Source organism: Dasypus novemcinctus, chromosome 15 (genome assembly GCF_030445035.2).
Source record: "Dasypus novemcinctus isolate mDasNov1 chromosome 15, mDasNov1.1.hap2, whole genome shotgun sequence".
NCBI lineage: Eukaryota > Metazoa > Chordata > Mammalia > Cingulata > Dasypodidae > Dasypus > Dasypus novemcinctus.
In genome coordinates this window covers 34,476,555-34,503,249 of record NC_080687.1, presented here as the reverse complement: position 1 = coordinate 34,503,249, position 26,695 = coordinate 34,476,555, and the positions used below count along the sequence as shown (strand labels likewise).

The 26,695-nt window shown below is 35.8% G+C and overlaps 1 protein-coding gene across 5 annotated transcripts in view; it reads left to right on the top strand.

The window, feature by feature from the left end:
• The window catches only part of PCCA (propionyl-CoA carboxylase subunit alpha), a 537,919-nt gene that overhangs the window by 355,679 nt on the left and 155,545 nt on the right, over positions 1 to 26,695 (top strand). For all 5 annotated transcript variants that reach the window (XM_058276458.2, XM_058276457.1, XM_004458407.4 and 2 more), the window contains one exon: positions 1,744 to 1,846. In XM_058276458.2, coding sequence (XP_058132441.1) covers positions 1,744 to 1,846 — 103 coding nt within the window. The remainder of the gene's footprint in view (positions 1 to 1,743; positions 1,847 to 26,695) is intronic.

Here is a 26,695-nt window from a genome sequence, read left to right as displayed (position 1 = left end):
TGATCATTACCCATTAGATTTATGGGCTTTTTTGTGTTTAAAGGTGGTTTGAGTATGACCTTTTCTTATTTTTTTTTTTTAAGATTTATTTTTTATTTATTTCTCTCCCTCCACCCCATTGTCTCTTTGTTTCCATTCGCCATGTGTTCTTCTGTGTCCGCTTGGATTCTTGTCAGCGGCACTGGGAATCTTTGTCTCTTTTTGTAGCATCGTCTTGCTGCATCAGCTCTGTGTGTGTGTGTGCGGTGCCATACCTGGGCAGGCTGTGCTTTCTTTGTGCAGGGTGGGTCTCTTTATGGGGTGCACTCCTTGCGCGCATCAGCACTGCGAGTGGGCCAGCTCACCACATGTGTCAGGAGGCCCTGGGTTTGAACCCTGGACCTCCCATGTGGTAGGGAGACACTCTATCCGTTGAGCCAAATCTGCTTCCCAGCCTTTTCTTATTGAATACACAGATTCCTTGTTAAAATTTTTTTAGGCTTAAATTAAAATATAACCGGCAAAACTTTTTCAAGCCTACAGCTTATGTTAGGGTCTGGATAGTTACAAATTGCTAATGTTTAGTGCTTAGTAAATATTACTTCACAACTTAAACATGAATGTTTAAATTAGATTAATCCTGAAATCATTAAATTTTTATTACTTTAAAAAATTGTGAGGAACATGTACTCTGAGACTTTTTATCTCTGGCTGTTTGACCCAGTTTTTCTGGGTATAGAAATACTGATTCTTTGTAGGAAAAGACCTATGTTATAAGACTAATATCGTTTAAAGATAGGGGATTTTTTTTTTTTTTTTTTAATGATAGATGGTTAAAAACAGGGATAGAATAGATGCTGGAAAGTGCTTAAGTTCTCAAGATTAAGGAATTTTTTTTTTTAAATTTTTCCTCCCAAACCTAATGCAAATACCTAAGAAACATTTGTTGAACTCATACATCATTTAGGTTTTTGGGGGCTGTGTTTTGTGTCAGCGTAATCATGATACTGTACTATTGTATAAGAACATACTAAGTTTGTGTTTGAGTTATTTTTAAAACATTTTCAAAAATTTTGTAAATTTTATTAATAAATAACATTATAAGATAATGTGGGGTTTTTTTTACCAAAAATAATTTTAATTAATATATCCTACCTAATATACTAAGATAGTTATTTTCTTCTGTGTAATTCACATAATGAAGGAACATTCCTAGATCATTTTACAAGGTGGAGATTGCATGGAGGTCGAATCTTTAATATTATTTGTCTCATCTACTATAAAGGACAAAATAAAGCAAAAAATAATTCTCCAGTCCAAAATCATGTTGATTCAGTGATTCATTTTATGTCTGAAGTTTAAGGCTTAATGTTTATTGTATTGTAATTTTTAAAGTAATTTTTAAAAACTGTCTTATACAGTAACCAAAATTTGAAAAGAAATACTGCAGTAGAAAAGTTCATTTGTGAAGGATTATCAAAACTAAGAAACTTGAATTCATAGAATAGATGATGGTACTTGGAATAAGTAATGGTAAAATAATTATCCAGGAGTGACTGCTGTTGTCTTTAGAGTATCTATATTTTTTACCTCTCTAGTTAAAATCTGAAAAGCATTTTTCCAAGGTTAGAACTTGTTTTACAAAAGAATATTAGGAAATACAGTCTTTGGTAGTTTTGCCTTGCACTTAATATCAAAGGAAATTCAGTTTACGAAGAGAGAATAATATAAAATAATTAACTTTTTCTTCTCTTTTTATTTCAGAGTACCTGTTATTAAAACACAAGTTGCTAACTGGGAACTATCAATAAAACTGGGTGATGAAATTCATACTGTCATAGCATCACAAAGTGGGCCAACATTCTCTGTAAGTTTGATTTCTTTTTTTGGTAATCTGGAACCTATGTATGAATATTTTAAATTATTCTTAACCTGTTCAGTGACTCTCATCTTTTTAAATTGATATCACGTATAATGCATTTGTTTCATCTTCTTCAGGAAAAAATATAAATGGAAATTTTTGTCCTCTTATGCTAATTGGAAAATACCCATTTTCTGATTCCTGATTCATTTTTCTTTTCTATTATTGGAAGTAATACTTTATTTTTTGTTATAGAGAACAACGTCTTTAATTATAATTCCAAATGTATGATAGTTGTGGTAGTTAAACATTCTTTTTTAAAACAAGTAATCTGAAGCCTCATATAAAATTATCTTCTGTTTTCATGTTGTGAGAATTTATTAAGGCTAAGTTTACCTATGGCAACATCCTTTCTTTGTTTAAGAGCCTAAATCCCTTGGATATTGTCTATGACAGAACTGCTAGAGTTTAAATTCAGGTCTGTAGTGAACAATGTTATGTTAATATTTCAAAGTTAATACTATGGTGTGAATGATAATGTGTGAATTAAAGTCTGTGATTTGAGTTTGCCAGAAAAATACTGTGAAAAATTGCTGTTTTAACTTGTGTGATTTTACATTTTCAGCATGATAAATAATTAGTATAATGGATATTATATTAATCTGCATTATTCTCATGGCTACAATGCATTGAAAATGTCACTTTGTTTCAGAAAAAAACTTTTTTAAAGAATACTTAACAGAGTATAAAACTCAAAATAATATAATTTCACTTAAATAAGACCTGGTGAGATTTGATTTGTATGGTAGTTTCCTTGATCTCAGATGGAAAATACCTCAAGTCAGGGATGAATGAAAATTCATTTGTTAAACAAATATTTTTTACTTGCCTACTATATGCCAGATAAGTGCTAGTTTGTTGCAGTGGAAAAGCTAACATGTCTTTTTCTGACATGCAGTACTCAGAGTTGCAAATAAATTAATTCATGGATCAAGTGTAATATCTTTGGTTGCCTTAAATTTTGTGATTCATTCTGTATGTCATAATTGCATAAGCCTTGCTTACTGGAAAATATTTTACTCAAATCTCTTCAACGAAAACTGTAATGGAATTAAGCAATTTTCTTATGATAACTTTTATGATAATTTTATGTGATTCTTTACGTTCATCCTGTCTGTGTGATTGTTTTTTAAAACAGCCTTCTGAATAGAAATTTTTAGGTTGAATAACAAATTATATGAATTAAGCAGTAAAAAGTATTAATACTTTTTGTTTTCCTATGGGAAGATTAACTTTATATAAAAATCTGTAATTTAGCATAATTTTCCATTCTATATTGAGTCACATCTTACTGTAATCTGGTAACTCCAGTATATTGTTTTTCTAAGCAGTACCTTGCCGTAATAAGAAAACTGCTCTTATTGCTTTTTAGAACTGTTGGTTTTTTGTTTTGTTTTGGTGCTTATTTCACATTCCAGGTTCGCTTTCTAGAGAGTGCTAGCGTAACTGGCCAAATGGTATCTTTTGAAATTCTTCTGTAGAATTCCGCCCTGTTTCACTTTTAAAGTCATGAGTAGAGCAGAAATATTTTTTAAAAATACATAAAAATTAATACATTAGAAATTTCCATGGAAAAATGGCAGTTATTATATATAGTATTAAAAACTGCTTCCTTTGTTTATTGGCATAGCAGCCATCAGAAGCATTAATAACCTAATAAAGAGCATAGACTCCAGAGACTGTATTCCTTTTTCCTACATGTATTTGGATTGAGCTTCTTTCACTTGACATCAATTTTGGTATGAAAAGAGGCATGTTGAATAGTGTGGGTTAGTAAAAGCTCATTGATATGCAGGTTTCAATAATGTGGCACCCCTGCTTTTAGGGTCACTGAGAGGAGAGCAGTGAGTGTTTTCTTGGTTTTCTGGATCACCCACTGCTACATCAAGAAGCTAATTAGCCTAGAGGTGACAATTTAGATTTAGGTTAATGACTACAGAGCTGATATAGTCTATGTCTGTATTTAGCCTACAGTAATGCTTTAGATATCCAAAGTGCTCATAGTTCTTTAATTATTTTATATTAAATTATGATAATTTCAAACAAGTAGTACAGCAAATATACAGAACTTCTGTACAGGTCTTCTATTACAAATCTTAAAAATTACACATATTGCTAAGTCCACTCTTCATCATCCCATTTCTGACTCTTCCCTTGAAGTAATGACTATCCTGGAAGGTCCTTTGTATCCCTTTATTTATATAGATCTGAGTTTCTGACATGTATCATTTCCTTCTCCCTGAAGAACATCTTTTGACATTTTTTTGTAAGGCAGGTCTCCTTCATCATAAAGTCTCTCAATTTTTGTTTGTCTGAGAAAGTCTTTATTTTCCTTCAGTTTTGAGGAATAATTTCCCTTGATAAAGAATTCTAGGTTGGTGATTTTTTTCTTTCAACATTTTAACATTTTCAGTTCATTCTTATCTTCCTTGAATGGTTTATGAAGAAAAGCCTATAGGTACGTCCTCCCCGCCCCCAGCTTCTTTCATAATTTTCTCTGTTTTGATTTTCTGCAGTTTGAATATGATATGCTTAGGTATAGCTTTTGGTATTTCTCCTGCTTGGTGTTCTCTAACCTTCCTGGATCTGTGGTTGATGTCTGTCAATAAGTTTGGAAAATTCATAGTCGTTATTACTTCAAATATTTTTTAATGTTCTTTGCTCTTTTTCTTCTATGCTATACCTTTTTAAATTGTCCTATAGTTTTTGGATGCTCTGTTCCAACTTTTTCATTTTTCTCTTTGCTTTGGGAAATTTTTATTGGCATAACTTCAAACTCACTGATCTTTCCTTGTAGTCTACTGATCAAGCCATAAAAGACATTCTCCATTTTGTTACAGTGTTTTTTAATTATAGAATTTCCTTTTGATTCTTTCTTAGAATTTCTGTATCTCTGCTTACATTACCCATCTGTTCTGTCATGTTTTTCAGTTTTTCCATTACAGCTCTTAGCATATTAATCATAGTTATTTCATTTTAAATTTTCCAGTCTGATATTTCTAAAATCTCTTCCATATCTGAGTCTGGTTTTGATGTTTGTCCTATCTCTTCAGATTGCTTTCTGCCTTTTACTAGGTCTTGCAATTTTTTGTTGAAAGCCAAAAACCATGCATCACAAAAAAGGGGCTTTTTGTATGAAGTTTTATGTTTATCTTGGTAGAAGTTAAGCTGTATTTAATATTTTTTATAGCTGTAGGTATCAGAAGCTAAACTTTTCTCTGGTATCCTTTTCTTTTGTGTCCCTTTTTTCTTTGGTGGTTTCCTTGGAAAGTATGATCTGCTACTCCTGCAGGCCTGGAGGACAAAGCATTGATCCACAGATGACTTAGACCTTGAAATCTAATAGAATTTGCCCTACTGAGTTTGAGAATTGCTTGTGATCCATAGCCCTGATTTGCTTTCATTTTCACCATTCTGTATTGGGAATGTCTATCCTATGCCTTTCATACCAGTATTTTGGAATCAACTTATTGTCTGGGTTTTATAGCTATATAGATGTAGAAGACCTCTGCCCCAATTTGAACCACATCCATAACTGTTTTTGATGAAACTTTGGACTTAGAGATGTTAATGAAATAATTTGAGGCTTTTGAGATATTGGAATGGAGTGAATTTATTTTGCATGTGAGAAGAATATGTCTTTTGGGGGTCCACAGGTAGATTATGGTAGATTTAATTATGTACCCCAACATAGACAAGTTCTAAATCTTAATCTGAATACCTATGGGCGTGAACCCATTGTTAGTAGGACCTCTTGAAGATGTTACTTTTATTGATGGTGTGGTCCACCTGAATGAGGGTGTGTCTTAATCCAGATTACTGGAAGCCTTGTAAAGAGAGCCAGGCAGTGAAAATGGAGAGGACATCACCATGTGACATGAGGCAGTGATATAAGCCAAGCAACCCCAAGGATTGCTGGCAAGCTAGCACCAGAGTGTTACTACACCTGAGAGGAAGGAAGCTTTCTAACCTCTAAAACCATGAGACAATAAATTCCCATTGTTCAAGCCAACCCATTGTGTGCTATTTGTCATAGCAGCCTGGCAAACTGAGACAGCAGGCATCCATACCTTATTCCGGATCATAAGGGGAAAGCTTTCAGTCTTTCATAGCTGAGTATTGTGTTAGTTGTGGGTTTTTCATATGTGCCCTTTATCAAAACATTAAGAAATTTGCATTATTGTTTTTGATAACTATTTTAGCTGTATTTAAGAGCATTTTGATGAAGCACCTGATTACTGTTTACTTTTAGTGAATATTTTCCTTGTATAGGCACTGTGGTATGAATATTCCATATTTTATCTCATTTAATACTTGTAATAAGTTCTGATGTTATTAGCCTCAGTTTATGGATAAGTCTGGAAATTGAGGTTCAGAAAGACTAAGTAACAGCCAAAGTCATAAAGCTTGTAAGTATGAATCTAAGGTTAAAACACCCAGGTTGTTATGATTTGAAGACCCATGATTTTAACTACTACCTCTCAAAGTAGTTTTGCTCGGAAGAATTCTTGGAAATAGTAGCATTATCCCTGAAAATCATCTCTACTAGGCTATGGATAAATCGTTGATACAAGGAAAAATATATTTCTAAACAGAATAATCTGTCAAGAGAAAAAGGAACTTTCTTTGGTTATGCTGAAAATTAAGACTCAAATAATACCATTTAAAGGAATCATGGAAGCCATCTCAAGAACAAAATAAATAATAGAAACGTACATAGTAGTGCTCCTCCAATTAGAGATCCTGGTTAAAAATTGCTAATTTTATTACCTCATGTAAATGTTAGCAAACTTTTCAAATTGGTGTTAAAATTTAACAGTGATTTTTAACAATGATCTTAAGTTTTATCAAAGTAAGTAAGTTTTGAGAGCACTATCAAGTTTGAGGTAGATAAGATTTAACATCTCAAAGAGTTTGTGCTTTAATTTTGTTTTCTTAATAATGCTCGTTTTGGTTGATGTAAAATTTTCTCATCTTTGGATGCCTGTGGTGGAGGGAGGGAAATGTTTTGTAGTATTCATATCAGTGAATTTACCACCCTGTATTTTTCTTATCAAAGAAAGACTACAGTGGTGAATGTAACAATAAAAAATAATCATTACATATGGGTGCATAATAAATAATTATATACACATTGTTTGAAGTTTCCTTTCTCTTACGTAGCCAACCCTTTCTTCTTTATTTCTACTTCCATTTATTTTGTTCTTGATATCTTGATTTAGAAAAAATTCTACTATAGTTTCTTTTGATATTTAGACTATCCTTTGAAAATGTGGTTTTAAGTAGAGTTGTTTAAGTATTTTTGCTTAACATTTTCATAAAAATCAAGAATTTAATGAACTTAGAATGTACTAATAAATAATCCTTAAGCACAAAATAAATTTTCAGTGTGAGTTTTCAAATAGTAATGTAAAGAAGTCTTAAATGTCCCTTCAACAAGAGTTTATACCTACATTTTGCATCAAAATTCTGTTCCTTTTGTTCCATTTGTAGAGTAGGTATTAACAATCATACAGGTACTGGAATTTTTTTATAGACATAGCAATCATAGTTGTTCTTTTAAACTCCCTTCCTAGAAAATATTAGAATATTTTTATAGCAGTCTTTTTGCCTTTATAGTCAGTTTTTAGGTTAGGTTCTTATTTTAGAACTTTTTTTCATTTTGAAATACATTCAAACTTACAGGACAGTTACAAAAATAAAACAACCCCATTGAGAGAATGCTATCATAGTTCTATCCTCCAAGATTCTCAGATCCACCAATTTTAACTTTTTACCATATTTGCCATGTTATTCTGTCAGTCTGTCTATGTAGCTTTCCATCTATCTGTTGATTTTCCAATCCATTTTCTGAACACTTGAGAGTAGGTTGTATATATCATGCTCCTTTAACACTTAATTCTACCATGTACATTTCATAAGAAAAAGGATAATCACCTACATATTTACCTTAAGTGCTGTTATCAAGTTCAAGAAATTTAGCATTGATAGAAAGCTTGCAGCCTATATTCCATATTTTTTCATAGGTCCTAATAATGTCCCTTTTTTTTTTTTTTTTTAGATTTTATTTTATTTATTTCTCTCCCCTTCCCCCTCCCCGCCCAATAATGTCCTTTTATGTCTTCTCTCCTCCCTTGTTACATCCCATCAGGATCATGTATTGCCTTTAATTGTCATTATCTTTAGTTTATATTTTTATATATATTTTTAATTGTAGGAACATATATACAACTTTCCTATCTCAGCCACCCCTAAGTAAACCATTCAGTGGAATTAATCATGTTCACTGTGTTGCAATACCATCATCACCCTCCTTTACTAAAACTTTCCCATCCCCAAACAGAAACCATACAGCCATTTTGCATTAACTTTTTTTAAAAATTAAATTATTTTACTTATTATAAGGCAATATATTCTCTATATATAATAAATCAGATCAGAAAACTTATGAAAGTCATTCATAAAAATTTCCATTAATACCATAATTCAGATAGCACTATTTATCTTAATATATGCTTTAGATACCTTTCTGTGTACATATGCCAGTTTATACAATTGATAGTCTAATATATATGATGTATTATTTATGTCTTACGTTTTTCACTCAGTACTATATTGAAAGTACTTTTCCACATCATTAATTCTTCTTACACTTTATTGTCCTTCTGATATTTACTATCCACCTGATATTTATAAATATCATTTTGCGTTAACTTTCATTACTTCTGCCCCCTGCCCCTGGCAATCTGTACTCTAATGACTTCATGAGCTTGAATGTTTTCTTTGTAGTTACCATGGGGCTTAAATTTAATCCTAAATCTGTAACAAGCTCATTTGCTTTGATACTAAGTTAATGTCTATAGTGAACCCAAACTATGTTCCTATGCCCCTCTGTTCTCCCACTTTTATGTAGTTCTTGTCACAAATGTTTGTACATTTTGAGTCCAAAACCACTGATATATCATTACATTTTATGTGTTTGCTTTTTAGATTGTAGAGAAAGTAAAAATGGAATTACAAACTAAAAATACTATAGTCCTGACATTTGACCTGTTGTGGGGATCCTTATTTCTTCATGCAACTTTAATCTATTGTTTATTTTTCTGTTCTTCAACCTGCAGAACTTTGTTTAGCATTTTTAGTAGGGCTGGTCTAGTGGTGACAAAGTTTCACAGTTTTGTTTATCTAGGAATGTCTTATCTCTCCCTCATATTTGAAAGACAGTTTTGCTAGACATAGAATTCTTGGTTGTCCATTTTTGACTTTCAGCACTTTAAATATGTCTTCCCACTGCTTTCTTGCCTCTGGTTTCCTATGAGATAGCAGCATTTAATTTTACTGAGCTGTCTTTTACATGACTTGTTATTTCTTTCCTGTGACTTTCAAAAGTTTCTCTTCATCTTTGGTATTCAACAATTTGATTATTACATGGTACACTATTGGTATCTTTGGGTTTATCCTCTTTGGAATTCATTGGGCATCTTGGATGTAAATATTTATGACTTTAAATTTGGGAACTTTTCAGCCATTATTTCTTTGAATATTCTCTCTGCCCCTTTCTCTCATTCTTCTCCTTCTGGGATTCCCACAATGTACATATTGGTATGCTTGAAGGTATCTCACAGATTCTGTGTTTGTGTACTCCATAAAATAATGTTCTTAAAGCAATCTATTCCTGTGGCTGTAAACCTATTGTAAGTGGGACTTTTGGTTAGGTTAGTTCAGTTAAGGCATGGCCCAGGGAGATAATCCTCTTACTGGAGTCCTTTATAAATGGGATGAATATGGGATAGGGAGAGAGTGCCATGAAAACAAGAAGCTGAAAGCAGCAAAACCTGGAAGAGAAGGGAGAAACCAGTAGATGCCACCATGTGCCTTGCCATGTGACAGAGAAAGTATCACCTGGGGTTGCCTTCATTTGGACATTTTTCTCAACCTGGAAACTGTAATCTTGTAAATGAATAAATTCCCACTGGTAAAAACCAAACTGGCAGGACTCCCAGGAAGTTGGCGTCAGAGTAGGTACACAAGGTTCAACTCTGTTACGAAAACAACAGACGAAGGGCAAAAGCTGTCTGAGGGAGCTAGATTGGGAATCTGCAGACAAGGAGAGGGCTGGGAGGGCAAAGGACAGAGAGACAAAGAAGCCGAAACAACGACCATGACTTACTAGCTCCCGCAGCTGGTGACAGCACCCATCCCCCACCCTCAAGGTGAACAGCCTGGATAACACCCATGGCTCACTGCAATCAACTGAGACAGGAACAGGCATCTTCCTCCCTGGAAGAGGTAGTTTCCGATAGAGGGTGGAGAGTGGCTTCTCTTCAGTGAGTTTGGCCAGCAGAGCCCACTTTGAATCTTGGTTCTGGCCAGACCAGAATCATAGGTAAGTAGAAGTTAAAAGGCACACATCTGTGGTAAGATACACCAAAGAGAGCCATCTGCTGGCAGGCTGGGAAACCACAAGAAGAGAAAACATGTTTTGGAGTCTCTTACTCCAGAGCCCTTGGATCTGATCTGTACTCCATTAGCAGTCCCTGGCCCTGTTTTGATAGCTTAAGCTGGGCAATTTTACACCCAAAGCATGAATAACGAAAGAAAAAAATAAACGGGACTGCCTCAAAATTATACACATTTATCCTTCAAATGACTTTTTAAAAAGGTGAAAAGGCTGCCTACATAATTGGAGATTATCTTTGGAAACCACATATCCAATAAGGGTTTGACCTCCATGTTATATGAAGAGATCATACAACTAAACAATCAAAAGAAAAGCATCCCAATTAAAAAACGGGGAAAACCCCTTTCAGTCAGAAATAGAGTGGGCATCACCATCCCAAAATCTGCAATATTGAGGAATGAACAGACGTGAGGGGGAAAAGCATCTATGAACTAAAGTAGACTTATTATTCTAGCAGTTGAAGAACTGTATCATTGAGATATACAGGCAGTGGCTACCAGAGATTCTGAGGGATGGGAGAGGAAAGAATAGATGTAACATGGGGCATTTTTTGGACATTGAAATTGTCCTGCATGACATTGCAGTGCTGGATAGAGGCCATTATACATTTTTTCAAAGCCTATAAAATTATGTGGTATGAAGTGTAAACTATAACGTAAACTGTAGACCATGGTTAGTAGCAGTGCTTCAATATGTGTTCATTGATTGTAGCAAATGTACCACACTAATGAAAGATGTTGTTAATGGGGGAAAATAGGGGAGGGGGAGGGGAAGGGGGGTAGGACATATGGGAATCCCCTGTATTTTTGATGTAACATTTATGTAATCTAAAACTTCTTTAAAAATTAAAAAATAGATATATGTATAAAATATTAAGGTTGACCTGTGCATATGAAAACATAAGTAATTATACCTTTGAACAGCATCTGCAATTCAGTTTACAATGATCAAATATCTGTTCTATCAAATACACAATTAAATTGACTGGAAAGAGATCCAGAATGTCAGGCAGAAAAATAAATATGCATAAAATAAAATTTTAAAAATGGGCAAAAGACTTGAGCTGGCATTTTTTTCCACAGAAGAAATGTAAATGGTTCAAAAGCACATTAAAGGATGCTTATCATCACTGGATATTAGGGAAATACAGATCAAAACTACAATGAGGGAAGTGGCAGTGGCTCAATTAGCTGGGCTCCTGGCTACCATATGGGAGGGTTTGCATCCTGGGGCCTCCTTGTGAAGGCAGGCTTGCCCGCCATGGAGAGCCGCCAGCCCGCAAGTGCTGTGGAGTGCTGCCTGGCCTGCGTGTGCCCCAGAGAGCTGACTCAGCAAGGTGACGCAGCAAAAAAGGGATAGAAATAAAAACACAAGAAGACCACACACCGAATGGACACAGAGAGCAAAAACTAGCAAGCCACGGGGGTGGAGGGGAGGATAAATAAATTAATAAATACAGACACACAGAAGAACGCACAGTGAATGGACACAGAGAACAGACAACAAGCAAACTGCAAGGGTGGAGGGTAAAAACAAAAACTACGAAAAACTACAATGAGATATCATTTCATCCCTTACAGAAAGCCATTATTAAAACAAACAAACAAAAAACCCAGAAAACAACAAGTGCTAGAGAGGATACAGAGAAATCAGGACATTCCTTCACTGTTGGTGGGAGTGTAAAATGGTGGAGGATAATTTGACAGTTCCTCAGGAAGCTCAATATAGAATTGCTGTATAATACAGCAACCCTGCTATTAGGAATATATTCAGAAGAAATGAAAAAAAGCAAAGACATGAACAGATATCTACACACCGATGTTCATAGCACCATTATTCACAGTTGCTAAAAGATGTGAACAACCCAGGTGTCTGTTAACTGATGAGTGGAAAACAAAATGTAGTATTACATACAATGGAGTACTATTCAGCTGTAAGAAAAAGTGAAGTTGAGATGCATATGTCAATATCAATGAACCTTGAGGACATTATGTTGAGTGAAATAAGCCAGACACAAAAGGACAAATATTGTTTTGTCTCACTAAAATGAAGTAAATACGATGAGCAAACTTAAGGAGTTAAACTCTAGAGTGTAGGTTACTAGGAGATAGAATGTGGATTGAGAAGGGGCAACTGATGCTGAATGTATGTAGAACTTTTAGTTAGGTAGATTGTAAATGTGGGGAAATGGATAGAGTTGATGATAACATATTATAGTGAATATAATGGAATAGTCTAGGGAGATTAATGTCAATTGAAAGAAACCTAGCAGATAATCTAGGGATTATATAACATAGTGATTTCAGTGGCGGAGGATGATTGCAGTTAATAGTACAAACACAAGAATGTTTCTCTACTACAAGGTGTTGAGAATGTGGAGATAAATGGAGAAATACAACTAATGTTACATATATACTATTGTTGACAATGATATGTAATAGTTTTGCAGCATTGGAAAAGAAGTTACTATATCAATGCTAAGATCCAATACTGGTGATATACAGGAGGGCATGTGATTTTTCCTTTTGGAGTAGTAATAGCATTCTAAAATGGACCGAGCAGATGACAGCACATCTCTGATGAAACTGAGAGCCACTGAAGATACAGTTTGGATGGATTGTACAACAACTTAGTGAACTTTGTGGTGAGTGATGGACTGTGATTAACAGTACAAATATGAAAATGTTCTCTTATGAACTATGGCAGATATACAATAGTAATGCATGTTGTTAAGTGGATGGTTGTGGAAATAACATACCAGATATACACTGTGGACTATAGATAGCCATAATATTATGGCTGTGTTCTTCCATCAATTGTAATAAATGTGTCACAACAATGTAAGGTCATGGTGGTAGGGCAGTGTATGGGAATTGCAAATGATATGCATGGTTGTTTTGTAAACTCAAAACTTCTCAAATTAAAAAAAGGGCACACCTGCTTTATGGTATCTACTTTTAGCAGCCTAGCAAACTAAAACAGGCTCCTCAGGCCCTCTTTAATTTTCTTCAATCTTTCTTCTTTCTGAATCTCAGACTGGAGGATTTCAGTTGTCTTATCTTCAATTTCACTGATTCTTTCTTCTGACAGTTTCAATTTGCTGTTGACTCCTAGTGAATTTTTAATTTTTGTTACTGTGGTCTTCAGCTCTTCTTGGTTTCTTTTCATGATCTTTAACTCTCTAGTGGTATTCTATTTGTGTTCATCTATTATTTTTCTGATTTACTTTGTTATTTGTTCTTGTTTTCCTTTAGCTCTTTGAGTATATTTGGGACCATTTTTTAAGTCTTTCTGATAGTCCCAAATCTGATCCTTCTCGTTGATGGTTTCCATTGCTTTAACCTTTTTCTTTGCCTGTTGTTCTAGTCTGCTAGGCTACCAAAAGCACTATATCAGAAATGGGTTGACTTTTACAATGGGGTTTATTTATTTATTTTTTAAAGATTTATTTATTTTATTTCTCTCCCCTCCCCCCATTTGTCTGTTCTCTATTTGCTGCGTCGTATTCTTCATCCACATCTGTTGTTGTCAGCAGCACGGGAATCTGTGTTTCTTTTTGTTGCGTCATCTTGCTGTGTCAGCTCTCCGTGTGTGCAGGGCCATTCCTGGGCAGGCTGCACTTTCTTTCGCGCTGGGCGGCTCTCCTTACGGGGCGCACTCCTTGCACAAGGGGCTCCCCTACGTGGGGACACCCCTGCGTGGCACGGCACTCCTTGCGTGCATCAGCACTGCGCATGGGCTAGCTCCACACAGGTCAAGGAGGCCCGGGGCTTGAACCGCGGACCTCCCACATGGTAGACGGACGCCCTAACCACTGGGCCAAGCCCGCCGCCACAGTGGGGTTTATTGACTTGCAAACTTACCTAAGTTCTAAGGCTGGGAAAAAATGTCCAAATCCAGGCAACATCAATCAATGCTTTCTTCTCAATGTTTGGCTGCCTGCGATACTGAATTTCTCTGTCACATGGCAAGACATGTGGTAGCATCTGCTGGTCTCTTCTTCCTATTTCAGGTTTCATTGCTCTCAGTATCTTAGTATCTCTCTGTACTCCTTTATAAAGGACTCCAGTGAGAGTGTTAAGACCCATCCTGGGCCACGCCTTACTGAAGTAACCTATACAGAAGGCCTTTAACTGAAGTAATCCATTCAAAAGGTCATACCCACCATAAGTTTACGCCCACAAGAATAAATTAACTTTAAGAACATGGTTTTCTGGCATCTATCTGGCCTCAGACTGTCACACCTGGGTCATTACTTCCTCTTTCTTTGTATGTATTGAATTTTTTTGTTGTTGTTAAAATCTTGATATTTAATGTGTGTTACTGGAATTTAGACTCTGAGGCATCTCTTTCTTAGATTTGTATTTAGCTAGTGTTATGCCAGAGCTTTACTTGCATGTTAGGAGTTAACAACAATAACAAAAAAATACTTCAGTCTTTGTAGATTGACCTGAATGAGTGCTATCCTTTGGGGCTTATCTATATAGTGACTTTAGAGTAGAGCTTGAGGCCAAAGTTTAGGGCCACACTGATCCTTTCTGTGCATGCTTCTTTTCTTGATATGAAACATATGGCCCTGGGAAGTCCCCTGTTTACATGGATACAGCTGTCCCCACTTCCCTAGGAAGTAGTTTTCTCATGGTTTCAGGCACTGCACTGTAGTTCTATAGACAGCAATAACTTGCCTCATGTAGCTATTTGTCTGCTCTCCTGAAGTATTCTGAAAGAGAACTGGTTGAGCTTCCTTCTACATGCATGGCAAGTTCTGGACTGTGAATCCCTCAGGTCATCATCAGGCAGATTGGGCCAGGCACACATGCTACTAGTCAGTACACGAGGGTTTCTTTGCTCCCTCCAGAACTGGCACCAGGGCTCCACACTGAGAACACAACTCAGTCCATTGTTGTGCTGGTATGGGGTGGTAGCAGAGTCAGCCAGGGCACCATGACATCCTACTGCCTTTTTATGATTAGGCACTTGCCGTGTTATTGCAGTTGTTGAATTGCTTTCTGGAGGACTGGGAAAGATGTTTCTGCCAGTTCTTTGCTGATTGTTCCAAGCTTCTGTGAGGGAGAAAGAACTCACTCTAAAATCTTGATCAGGGCCAGACCCTTATTTTTTAATATGAATAGAACACCAGGAAACAGGATGTTAACTTTTAACTGGCTTTTATAGGCTTTTTTAAAAAAAATTATGACTTAAGTACGCAAAAAGCAGATAGTCAAAAAATATTTTTGTAGTAGCCTATTTCAATGAACACCATAGTAGTCTTATGGGCTTATAATAAAGGAGTGTAATCCTATTTAGAAAATTGACTTACAGTGTATGATAAATGATAGAAAATTGAGATACTTTTTCTGTGATGTTTCACATTTTGTTTTTCTGCCAAAAACCTGCTGCAATGCCTTGGGCCATCCTAAGACATCATCAGATTAGCAATTGGCTCATTGAATAAAGAACCCAGGTACTACTTGGGTAAGTACACAAAATGCAATTATTTTAACTCCTTTGGCTAGCACACTGAACTTGGCGGTAGTTGCTGAGACCTTGCATCAGAGCAGGGCTGGATAGCTTCTCTAGGAGTCTCCTATTTTTCCTTCCTTATGTGTATAATCTACTCAGAAAGATTACTATATAGAAGGGATAGAAATGTCTCTATTATGCTGGTAGCAAAAGGTGGTGAGAGCTTAAAAACTTAAAAAGTTTCCCAGAATTCATAGTAATAGCACTGGTCCTAAAAGCACTGGCAGAATGGGGTTAGTTCCCTATTCTTTTAGCTTAAGGAAGAAGTTCCAAAAGTAACTGTAGTAAGGTGACTCTTTTACCACAAGCTAAGGAGTATCCTATCAAAGCCAGCTGATCCAAATTAGCTTGACATTTGACAGGAGGGGATTAGATAAACAAGGTTGTAGAAAAATCAGGTATGAAACAGTAACCTTACACAGCTTGATCTGTTTACATTTTTAAATGCAATTTTGCTCAGTGGGTATTATTCATTATTTTTGAATCGTCAGGACTGAATTTTCATAAAAGGTGATGATCTTGCCCATATAATCTGGAAAATTGCTTGCCTAATTGGTGCACAGTTGCACCTATACTCTCTTGAATGACTCAATCATATCAAGCTTAAGAGTCAAATAACCCATTATACAACTATGTGAAGCACAAAAAATGAGTTATAAAAATCAGTTACTTGAGAAAAGAAAAGTACTTAATGGTATTTTTCTTATTATATTGGAGTTGCCAATTACTGTAATTAAAACTTCAATTAAACCAGTAGCTACTGTTTTAATTCTATATAGAATAAAAGTTTAAATATTAAATATTTAGCTTTAGTTCAGTTAAGTTCAATTTCATAAACATTTATAAAGTATCTACAGTACCTATAGTCTATTATGCGTTCTGGTCAAATTTCTACAAATAAATTATTAAAAGTTATTTTATTCATTTTAGGAAAATGTGATTGGTCCATCAAACTTATTTATAGGTAAAATGAACATTGAAACAGTACTCAAAGATAAAGTCCTTTTGCTTAATGACTCAACTGTTAGATGAATTTTGATATGTTTATAGAATTTTGATATGTTTATAGCTACTGTACATTTATCATTTTAGTTGTAGTTTAATAGTTTGTTGAGTGCCTCCTTTGAGTGAAGTCCTGGAGAACCAATGGTGATCAAGTGAGATGATATCTGACTCCTCATAGAATTTGTAGTCTGCTGACAGTGACAAGGACAGAGGCTATATTAGTAAAGTAAGACAAATGAGTGTTATGACAGGGAGAGATAGACACTTTAGAGAACTGAGAGGAGGACCCTCTCACTTGGACATGGGGTGATCAGGGACGACTTCCTGAAGGAAATAATTTCTAAGCTGAGGGAAGCAAATGTGGCTCCACTGATAGAGCTTCCCCCTACCATATGGAAGGACCTGGGTTCAATCCCTGGGGCCTCCTGGTGAAAAAGAAGAGAAAGTGTGCCCTTGCGGTAAGCCAGTGCCCGTATGAGTGTCCACATGGTGAGCCAGTGCCCACACGAGTGCCCATGTGGTGAGCCGAGTGCCTGCGCAAGTGAGCCACGCAGCAAGATGATGACACATCAAAAGAGAGACAAGGGGAGAGTCAAGGTGAAGCACACCAGAGACCAGGAACTGAGGTGGTGCAATTGACAGAGAACCTCTCTCTCCATCAGAGGTCTACAGGATCAGATTCTGGTGAATCCTAGAGGAGAGAAAATGAGAAGAGAAGGCAACACAGACAATTAAAAAACCAGCAGAACGGGAGGAGGGAAAGGGGGGGAAATAAATAAATAAACAAACAAATAAATAAATAAATCTTTTTTTAAAAAATCCAAGCTGAGAACTAAAGAAGGGAGATAGAGTGAAGCAAAAGGGTCATAGGTTTGGAGGCATGTAAAAATAAGTAAAAAGAACTTTTTGTATGATATGTGAGGAAATGAAAGAAGTTTCGAATGATTGGAGTGTGGAAGGCTTGAAGTATGGGACCTGGTGACAGAGTAAGAGGGAGATGAAAGCTGAGATGTGAGGGAAGGCCACAGTGAAATAATAGAAACCATCTCATGTGTAAACTTGTTAGAAATGGTCCAGATTTTTCTGGAGAGCAGTATAAAGACATAGAAGGCCCTGGTGCAGGGAACTGATCATAATTGCCTTTTGGATAGATCACTCTGCCTCCAGTATTGAGAATAGATTAGAAGAGGCAAGACTAGAGTGAGGGAAACTTTACACAGTTAGGAGGCAGTTAAAGTAGTAGTGCAAACAGGAAATATTATCCTGAGAAAAATTGATTAATATGAGAGATACTTGAGAGGTAGAATCAGCTAGACATAGAGGTTGATGATAAAACTAACATTTATTGAACAATAGTAGTATTAGCTAATATTTATTGAACATAAAATATGTGTCAAACACTGTGGTAAATGATTCACATGAAGTATGTTATTTTACAGCAGTTTTGGTCAAGATTACTGAATATACTTTATGCCAAACATGGTAATAAATACTCAATATATATGATTGAATTCAATCTCTATACCATTCCTAGCAAGGATAAATCCTATTATTATTCCTATTTTAAACATAGGGAAACTGAAAGACAGATTAAGTACTTGTCCTAAAGGTACACAACTAACGACAGAGCAGGTCTTATGAATCAAGAATCAGGTTCTGGTTCCTGTGCTCACAACCGTCAAAACAAACTTATGATTTAAAGTAGGAATCAAGGGAGAAAAGTTAAGTATTATGCTTGCTTGGTCAGCAGAGTAGATGATAATTCCATTTACTGAGGTGTGATATACAGAGGAATTTAGGAAATTGGATAATTTCATTTTCAGATATGTTGAAGGTGTCTGTGAAATACATAGATTTTTATTGTGTCATTGTATATAAGGTTCCGTGGCCCAAGAGAGTTTGGGTAGAAATTTAATCTCTAACGTTATACAGATAGCAGTTGAAGAGGGGCTGAGTCCAGATAAAGTAGAGGGAGAGAGGGAGAAAGAAGGGAAGAGGTCTAAGGCAAAATACTGAGATATAGTGCAGATTTAAAGGATGGCAGAAGAAGAATAAGCAGAGGACACTGATGAAAAAGATTACTCCAAAATCAAAAAGAAAAGAAAAATGTATTGCCTCAGAATTTAAGGGAGGGGACTGTCTGAAGAAGGTAGAAGAAGCCAACAGTGCCAGAAGGGGAGGAGGTAAAAGTAGTGGTTGGAGTGGGTCACTGTGTTGAGGAAAGATTTCTTTTTAAGGTGGAATAGATTTGAGCATTTTTAAATGCTGATGAGTAAGCCATAAAAAGGAAGATTAAGAGATGAGAATAAAAGAGTAGAACTTAGAGAAAGCACTCTGTTCTGTTTTTATCAGGAGGTAAGAAGAAAAAGATGAAGATGAAGGAAAAGCTTTCAGTTTAATCACAGAACTTGAGGGTATTTTCCTATCACAGCTGCTCTGTTAGGTGTTTTTCTGCGGGGTAGGAAGACTGAGGAGGAATAATGGGTTGTGGCATTAATCATTCTTGGTTAAATGAAAGAGATTTGGAATGGTTGTTGATGTCATTACAAGGGAAAATTGTTTTAGATACAAGAGAAGAGCTAGATGAATCAAAGGTCCGTCTATCAGTTGAAGTAGTGATAATGAATTTATACTGGCATCAATCTATGATTGGTTATCTCAGGGAAACTTAGCATGTCTAAAACAGGACTTGAGGAGGAAAGAATGGTAAAAGTAAAAATGGCCAGATCCTTAAGGGTCTTTTAAGCCATTTGATTTTTTTTCTGAGGAGTTATTCAAGCGTGCTCTTGTGTGCTCTCTCTCTTTCTCTTTAAATTTCTTTATTAGAAAAATTGTGGGTTTTACAGAATTGCATAAAATACAGGATTCCCATACACCACCTTACCACCAACACCTTGCATTGGAACATTTGTTCCAATTGATGATAGCATATTTTATAATTGTACTGTTATTTAAAGTTCATGGTTTAACCTAGAGTTCACTGGGCAGTGTAGTTCCATAGATTTTTAAAAATATTTTTATTCTGTTACCATATTTACAATCTAAGATTTCACTTTTTAATCATATTCAGATCTATAATTCAGGGCTGTTAATTGATGGTGCTACCATCATCACCATCCATTACTAAAACATTTCCATTATTCCAAATAGGAACCTTGTACATTTTTTAAGAAGTTTGCTTTATTTATTTATTTATTTATTTCTCCCCACCCTCCTGTTGTTTGTACTTGCTGTGTCTGTTTGTCTTCCTTGCTTCCTTTTAGGAGGGACTGGAAGCCAAACCTGGGACCTCTAATGGGGAAGGGAGGGTGTGTGCTGAATCACTTGAGCCACCTCTGCTCCCTGCTTTTGTTCTGCTTCTTGGTGTTTTTCCTTCCCGTGTCTTTTTTATTTTTTTATTTTTTATTTTTTTATTTTTTTTACCCCCCCACCCAGGTTGTCTGTTCTCTGTGTCTATTTGCTGCATGTTCTTCTTTGTCTGCTTCTGTTGTTGTCAGTGGCATGGGAATCTGTGTTTCTTTTTGTTGCGTCATCTTGCTGCGTCAGCTCTCTGTGTGTGCAGTGCCATTCCTGGGCAGGCTGCACTTTTCTTTCACGCTGGGCGGCTCTCCTTACGGGGCACACTCCTTGCGCTTGGGACTCCCCTACATGTGGACCAGCTCCACACGGGTCAATGAGGCCCAGGGTTTGAATTGTGGACCTCCCATGTGGTAAACAGATGCCCTATCCCCTGGGCCAAGTCCGCTTCCCTCCTGTGTCTTTTTTTTTGTCATCTTGTCGCATCAGCTCTCTGTGCCTGCCTGTCAAGTCAGCTCGTTGTCTTCTTCAGGAGGCACCGGGATCCAAACCAGTGACCTCCAATGTGGTAGGCAGGAGCCCAGTCACCTGAGCCACAACTGTGTCCCAGAACCGTGTACATTTTAAGTCTTAACTTCCTATTCCTCATCTCCATTCTGTCCTCTGGTAACCTATATTCTAGATTCTGACTCTGTAAGTTTGCTTATTCTAATTAATTCAGTGAGATCACACAGTATTTGTCCTTGTGCCTGACTTATTTCACTCAACATGATAAAACTGTAAAAAAATATATACAGTTCTTTACTGTAATATATCATTCTCTTTCTCTCACTCTTCTCTGGAGGCGATACAGTGTTCTTCTGTGTTCTGGAGTTTCAAAATAGTTGTTTCAGGGAAGTGAATGTGGCTCAAGCCACTACTATATGGGAAGACCTGGGTTCAATCCCCGGGGCCTCCTGATAAAGGCATGCCAGGCCCATTAGCGAGCAATGCAGTAAGATGATGACGCAACAAAATAGAGACACGGGAGAGTCAAGGCAAAAACCAGGAACTGAGGTGGCACAAGTGACAGGGAACCTGTCACCCACATTGGAGGTCCCTGGGATTTAATTCCAGTGAAGCCTAGAAGAGAAAATGAGAAGAGAAGACAAAAAGAAACAGATACAGAAGATCATACAGTGAATAGACACAGACAACAAAATCAGTGGGGAGGGGGGGCGGTAGAATAAAAGCAAGTATTTGTTTTAAAAAAATAATAAAAAGTGGTTTCATACAGTTCCTGCCCATTTAGTTGTTTTTATGGAAGGGCTGGGTCCTGGAACTCCCTACTCTGCCATCTTCTTCAAGCTGTCTCTTATAGGAACCTTTTATTATTGAGTGTGTCCTAGGGAATTTTATTGATCTACAGAGATTTTCTAAAGTCTAAATTGTGTTCAAACTGCTTTTTTGTGAGAATTAATATATAATACATACTTTGATGATAACGGTCCTGAATGAATAAGTTTACATTATGAGTTTAGTTGATATCCAGTCAAACTCTTTTTACTCATTAATTCTGCTAAGTTGAGACGTTTTGTTCTTTTATTTTTGTGATTGTTTTTACATTCACAAGCAGGACAAATTTTAGGCCAATTTAGTAGCCCCTTTGTTATTTGCTGTCCTATCGAATGTCATAATGCTCACTGCTACACCCCTTGTACTTCTCAGGAAATATTTGTTGAGGGGAAGGAAGGTAGGTAGGACAAAGTTCAAAAGCCATTTCCTCATGATTATGAAAAGTCTCAAACAGATTAATTAGAATGTTACACCCAGAAAGTCCAGGGAAATCTGCATTGGCTATTGACTTTTATGTATTTAGCAACTACTAACATAATGGGACAGTTAGTGTGTCAGTTTAATTTCTTATGATTAAAGAAATAATTATTTTATTTATTACAAACTTAGCACCTAGGAACTATAACAAATTATATATCTTCACTCATTGCAGAATTGAAATGTCTTTCAAACCAGGTTTATGTATGTATGTATAAGTGAGCATAATCAAAACTATGTAATCATCATATGGATCATTAAAAGAAAAACAATTCTTGGTTTTTATTCATTAATACAACTTTCTAGGCTCTAAAACTTAAGAGAGTTTTAATTACTTGTAGGTTATGGTTCTTGTTACTGGATCATAAATGAGATGAACCTAAGTATAAGTAATTGCTTCTATGGGAGAAATATCCAAGGAAGGGTAAGGTATTCAGCTTTTATTGGAGTTTGAAGAGCTGCAAAATTGCTGTGGCTTATGATCACAAATCCTCATACAGTTTGGCTGCTGGGTTTGACTGATTTGACTGAGGTTGACTGGGATCACTGAATTTGGCTCCATGCTGCAGATCAGGTAAAGTTTTCTTCCACATATCTTCTCATCAGAACCCAGACTGAAGGAGCATCCACTCTCTGGAGCTTGTTGTTCCCTAACATGAGGCAGGAGAACAAGAGGCTGAACCAAACCATGCAAGCCTATTTAAAGCTTTAGCTTAGACATGAGGTAAACATTCTATTGGCCAAAGCTAAACACCTGGCCAGCCCAACATCAGTGTGGGGAAGTATACTCCTTCCACAGAAGGAGAAAAGGAAGAAAGAATATCCCCTGAGTGATATGTAAAGTCTGCCATAGAGAGTTGGCTTTTAATTAATGTGGTGTCCACCACACTCTGTAACTTCAACACAGTTAAGAAATTAGGATTTGTAACTTTTTAAAACTCGGTATTCATCTTTCTGTAAATATAGTACTCGTCTATATCATAAATATGCTAAGGGGGCTTCAGTACTTTAAATATTATAGCAAATTTAGTTTTGTAAGCTAAGTTTCAACTCTCTTGCTTAAATCAGCCACTAGAGCTAGGAATGTAATTTTAGAAGATCAGATGTTTTCTAAAAGATCACTTTCTAAAGGATTGTTTTAATGTTTATGACAATAGTTACATACTCAAATGAATCTTAGTACCCCATTTTTTTTCTTACTTAGGACTTAGGAAATAAAGGCAAAGATCCACATTACTGATATAAGAATGATCCCAAACATAGCTTCATGCATCAGTTAGGATTGGCTAGATTATACTACAGTAACAACAACCCCAAAATTTCAGGGACTTAAAACACCAAAGATTTATTACTTACACAGATTATATGTCCATTATGTGTGTGGCTGGAGAGCATCCTTACTAGGAAGTTCAAGCTGACAGTAATGCTAGTTACTATGAAGCATAGGGAATTAATGCGCTGATTCTAAGAGCTCTAGCCTGGAAGCATTACCAGCAGTTTCTGACACTCCTTTGCTCACATTCCCTTGGCAAAGCCTGGTCACATGGGTGGTTCCAGCCCCCAGAGTTGGGGAGGTACAGTCCTACCGTGTGACCACATGGAGAATACTCCTAATGCTTCCCTCCCAAGACACTGGGTAGGTTGAAAAACACTCATTTTTATTAAAAATAAAGTTGCTTACTATACCCTTAGGGTATTTTTTAATAAATAAAGCACTTTTATAAGTAGATTAAATGCAAGATTAGCATCCATTGATATTTAGGTTAAACAGAAAGTTAAAAAAGACTTTAGATAGACTACTTTAGTCTATTGGGATAATTTTCCAAATTCTGAATATCATTTTCTTCCACCACTTCGTAGCCCAAATTGTTAAGGGGAATATTTTTCAAAGCAATATTTTAAAACTTTTGAGCTCCTTCTGCTGACTTTCATTATCTACTGAAGAGTTAATTAAACATCAAAATCTTGATTTTATGTATCGGAAATTTGAAAAAATTTACATTGAAAAGTATATTTCATTGCATTTAATGTTTCAGTAAATGTTCAATGTTATAATAACTTCATTTGAATTTAAATATTATGGGTTGTGATAATTGTTATATTCTAACTTTATCAGTGTAAAGTCTATTTTTATTTTGAATACCCATTGTTATTTTTTGAGAACAATCAAATAATGAAAAATATTTAAAGTATAAAATATTTACTTAGGATACCCAAAAAAGCTTGATTAATATATCCTTATAGCCTTTTAATTTTGCTATAAAGAGGTTTTTTTTGTGTTTTTTTTTTTAAACAACAGCAACATCCACAAAAGAAATTTAAAAGGCATTTGCCCTCCACCAAGATGAAGAACATGCTTTCAGTCTTTTAAATTCAAATTTAGGGGAAGTGAATGTGGCTCAGGTGATAAGGCCTCCACCTATCATCCCTGGGACCTCCTGGTGAAAAAGAAGAAGAGAAAGCATGCCTGCACAGTAAGCCAGTGCTCACACAGCGAGCCAAGTGCCCAAGTGCCCGAGTGTTGAACCAAGTGCCCACGTTGAGTGCCTGCGTGGTGAGGTAGTGCCTGCATGGTGAGCTAGTGCTTGCGTGGTGAGCCAGTGCCTGCGCAGGTGAGTCATGCAGCAAGATGATGATGCAATGCACCAAAAGAGAGATGAAGGGGAGCATCAAGGTGAAGCATAGCAGAGACCAGGAATTGAGGTGGCACAACTAACAGGGAACATCTCTCCACATCAGAGGTCCCCAGGATCAAATCCCTCTGAATCCTAGAGGAGAAAGATGAGAAGGAAAAAAAAAAAAAAGAAATAGCTACAGAAGATCACACAGCGAATGGACATGGACAGCAAAAAACCAGCAGGGTGGGGGCCGGGTGGGGGAGGGGAAAATAAATTTTTAAAAATAAATTAAAATTTAGAAGATCTTCTATTCAAACTGATTAGTTACAATTATGTAATTAGAAACCACTACAGAAAAACCAAAACTATATTATGTTTGGACATAGATTAAAAAAAAAAAGAATACTTTGAAAGATACCAAGACATTTATCAACAATAGAAACCGAAGAGCACAAGTGTAATGACTTTATTTGAGACAGCTAAAATATTGTTAATATGGTGTATTATTGCAACAGAGGGGCAACTGGCCCATTCAAATATATCACCTGCCAATCTAAACTTTTTTCTGAAGCCTATAAAGTGATATTCCTAAGCTTATAATAGCTTTTAGAATCACTTTTGTTTATATATTTTGTATATTTCATTAATTTAGTTATAAATGATTAATAACTTTGATATTGAGTAAATTTTTACACAATGCAAATTCACATATATTAGTAGATTGTATCAATGCTTTATTTTAACTTTGATTTTCATTTAGCTACTCTGATTTTCATACTTTCTTGATATGTCTGGCACTACAACTAGGGCCCATATGAATTAAATATATCCTTTTCTGCAATTGGTATTTTTTAATGCTGGGATCAGCCTCATTTGTGTGTAGTTTGTATTAGTGAAAGTGAATTCTTGAGTGCATTGCAATTCCAGGAACTATTTTAAAATAGAAAATGATAGTATTTAGACAAAACATCCATTTTTTTTTTCTATTAATAGTCTAGCAGTGTAGATTTGTTTCCAGAAATTTATTCTGTGCTATAAAATTTCCTCTAAACTGAAATCTTTGGGTTGGAATTCATTTACTCCCTTGGGTAAATTCTTTTGGGATGACCTGAAATTCTCTTGGGACTGGAGACATGGGGAGAGCTGGTAGAGAAGTAGGGAGTTAGCCTATTTCTGTTATAGGAGCCGTAATAAGTAGGAATCCAAACAGAATCCATTTAGTGTTTTATCTGATGAATTCATGTTTGAAGGGAAAAAAATCACAGATTTTTAGAACTTAAAGGAATTTGATTTTTCTGGCCAGCTCCTCATTTAACAGGAGAAAACACAATGGATCTGGAGGATTGAGTGACTCACCCAAGATTACTTGGTAAATAAAGCTCAAAGTCAAGAAGTCTTGAATCTCCTGATGGCTAGTCCTGCCCTTTTATTGAGCTCCTCTGCAATGGGAAGAGACTCTAAATTTCAGCAAGTATGCAGATGGTGTTAGTTTTATCTTTAGATTTATTGGGGGAAAAAATTGCCAAAGTATTGAATTTCCTCTATTTAGTGAGTTTGTCATCTACTGTCACATTGGACAGTGTTCCCTAAGAAAAAAATACGATTCCACAAAACGATTATATAGGCTCAAAATAACCAATTACAGAAAGCTTAAAAAGACTTAGGATAGACACTATGACTACTTTAGTCTATTGGGATAACTTTCCAAATTCTGAATATAATTTTCTTCTACCACTTTATAGCCCAAATTGTTAAGGGGAATATTTTTGTCAAACCAACACATTTTTCAAGTTTTGCGCTCCTTCTTCTGACTTTCATAACTACTGAAGAATTAATTAAACATCAAAATCGTGATTTTATCTATTGGAAAAGCAAGTTTACTGTGTCACCACGGCTATTTCTTTCATTAATTTTTTTAACATTTTCATTCCGCGAATATAGAAAATACTTTGAATATTGTTGCATCTTCTATTTTTTGAGCTCTTGTATATCTGCAAAACTAAAGTTAGAGGCAGGAAGAAATTTGATAGTGAGAAGTAAAAAAGCCTTAACTATGACTTTCCAGTCATGTTAATGAAA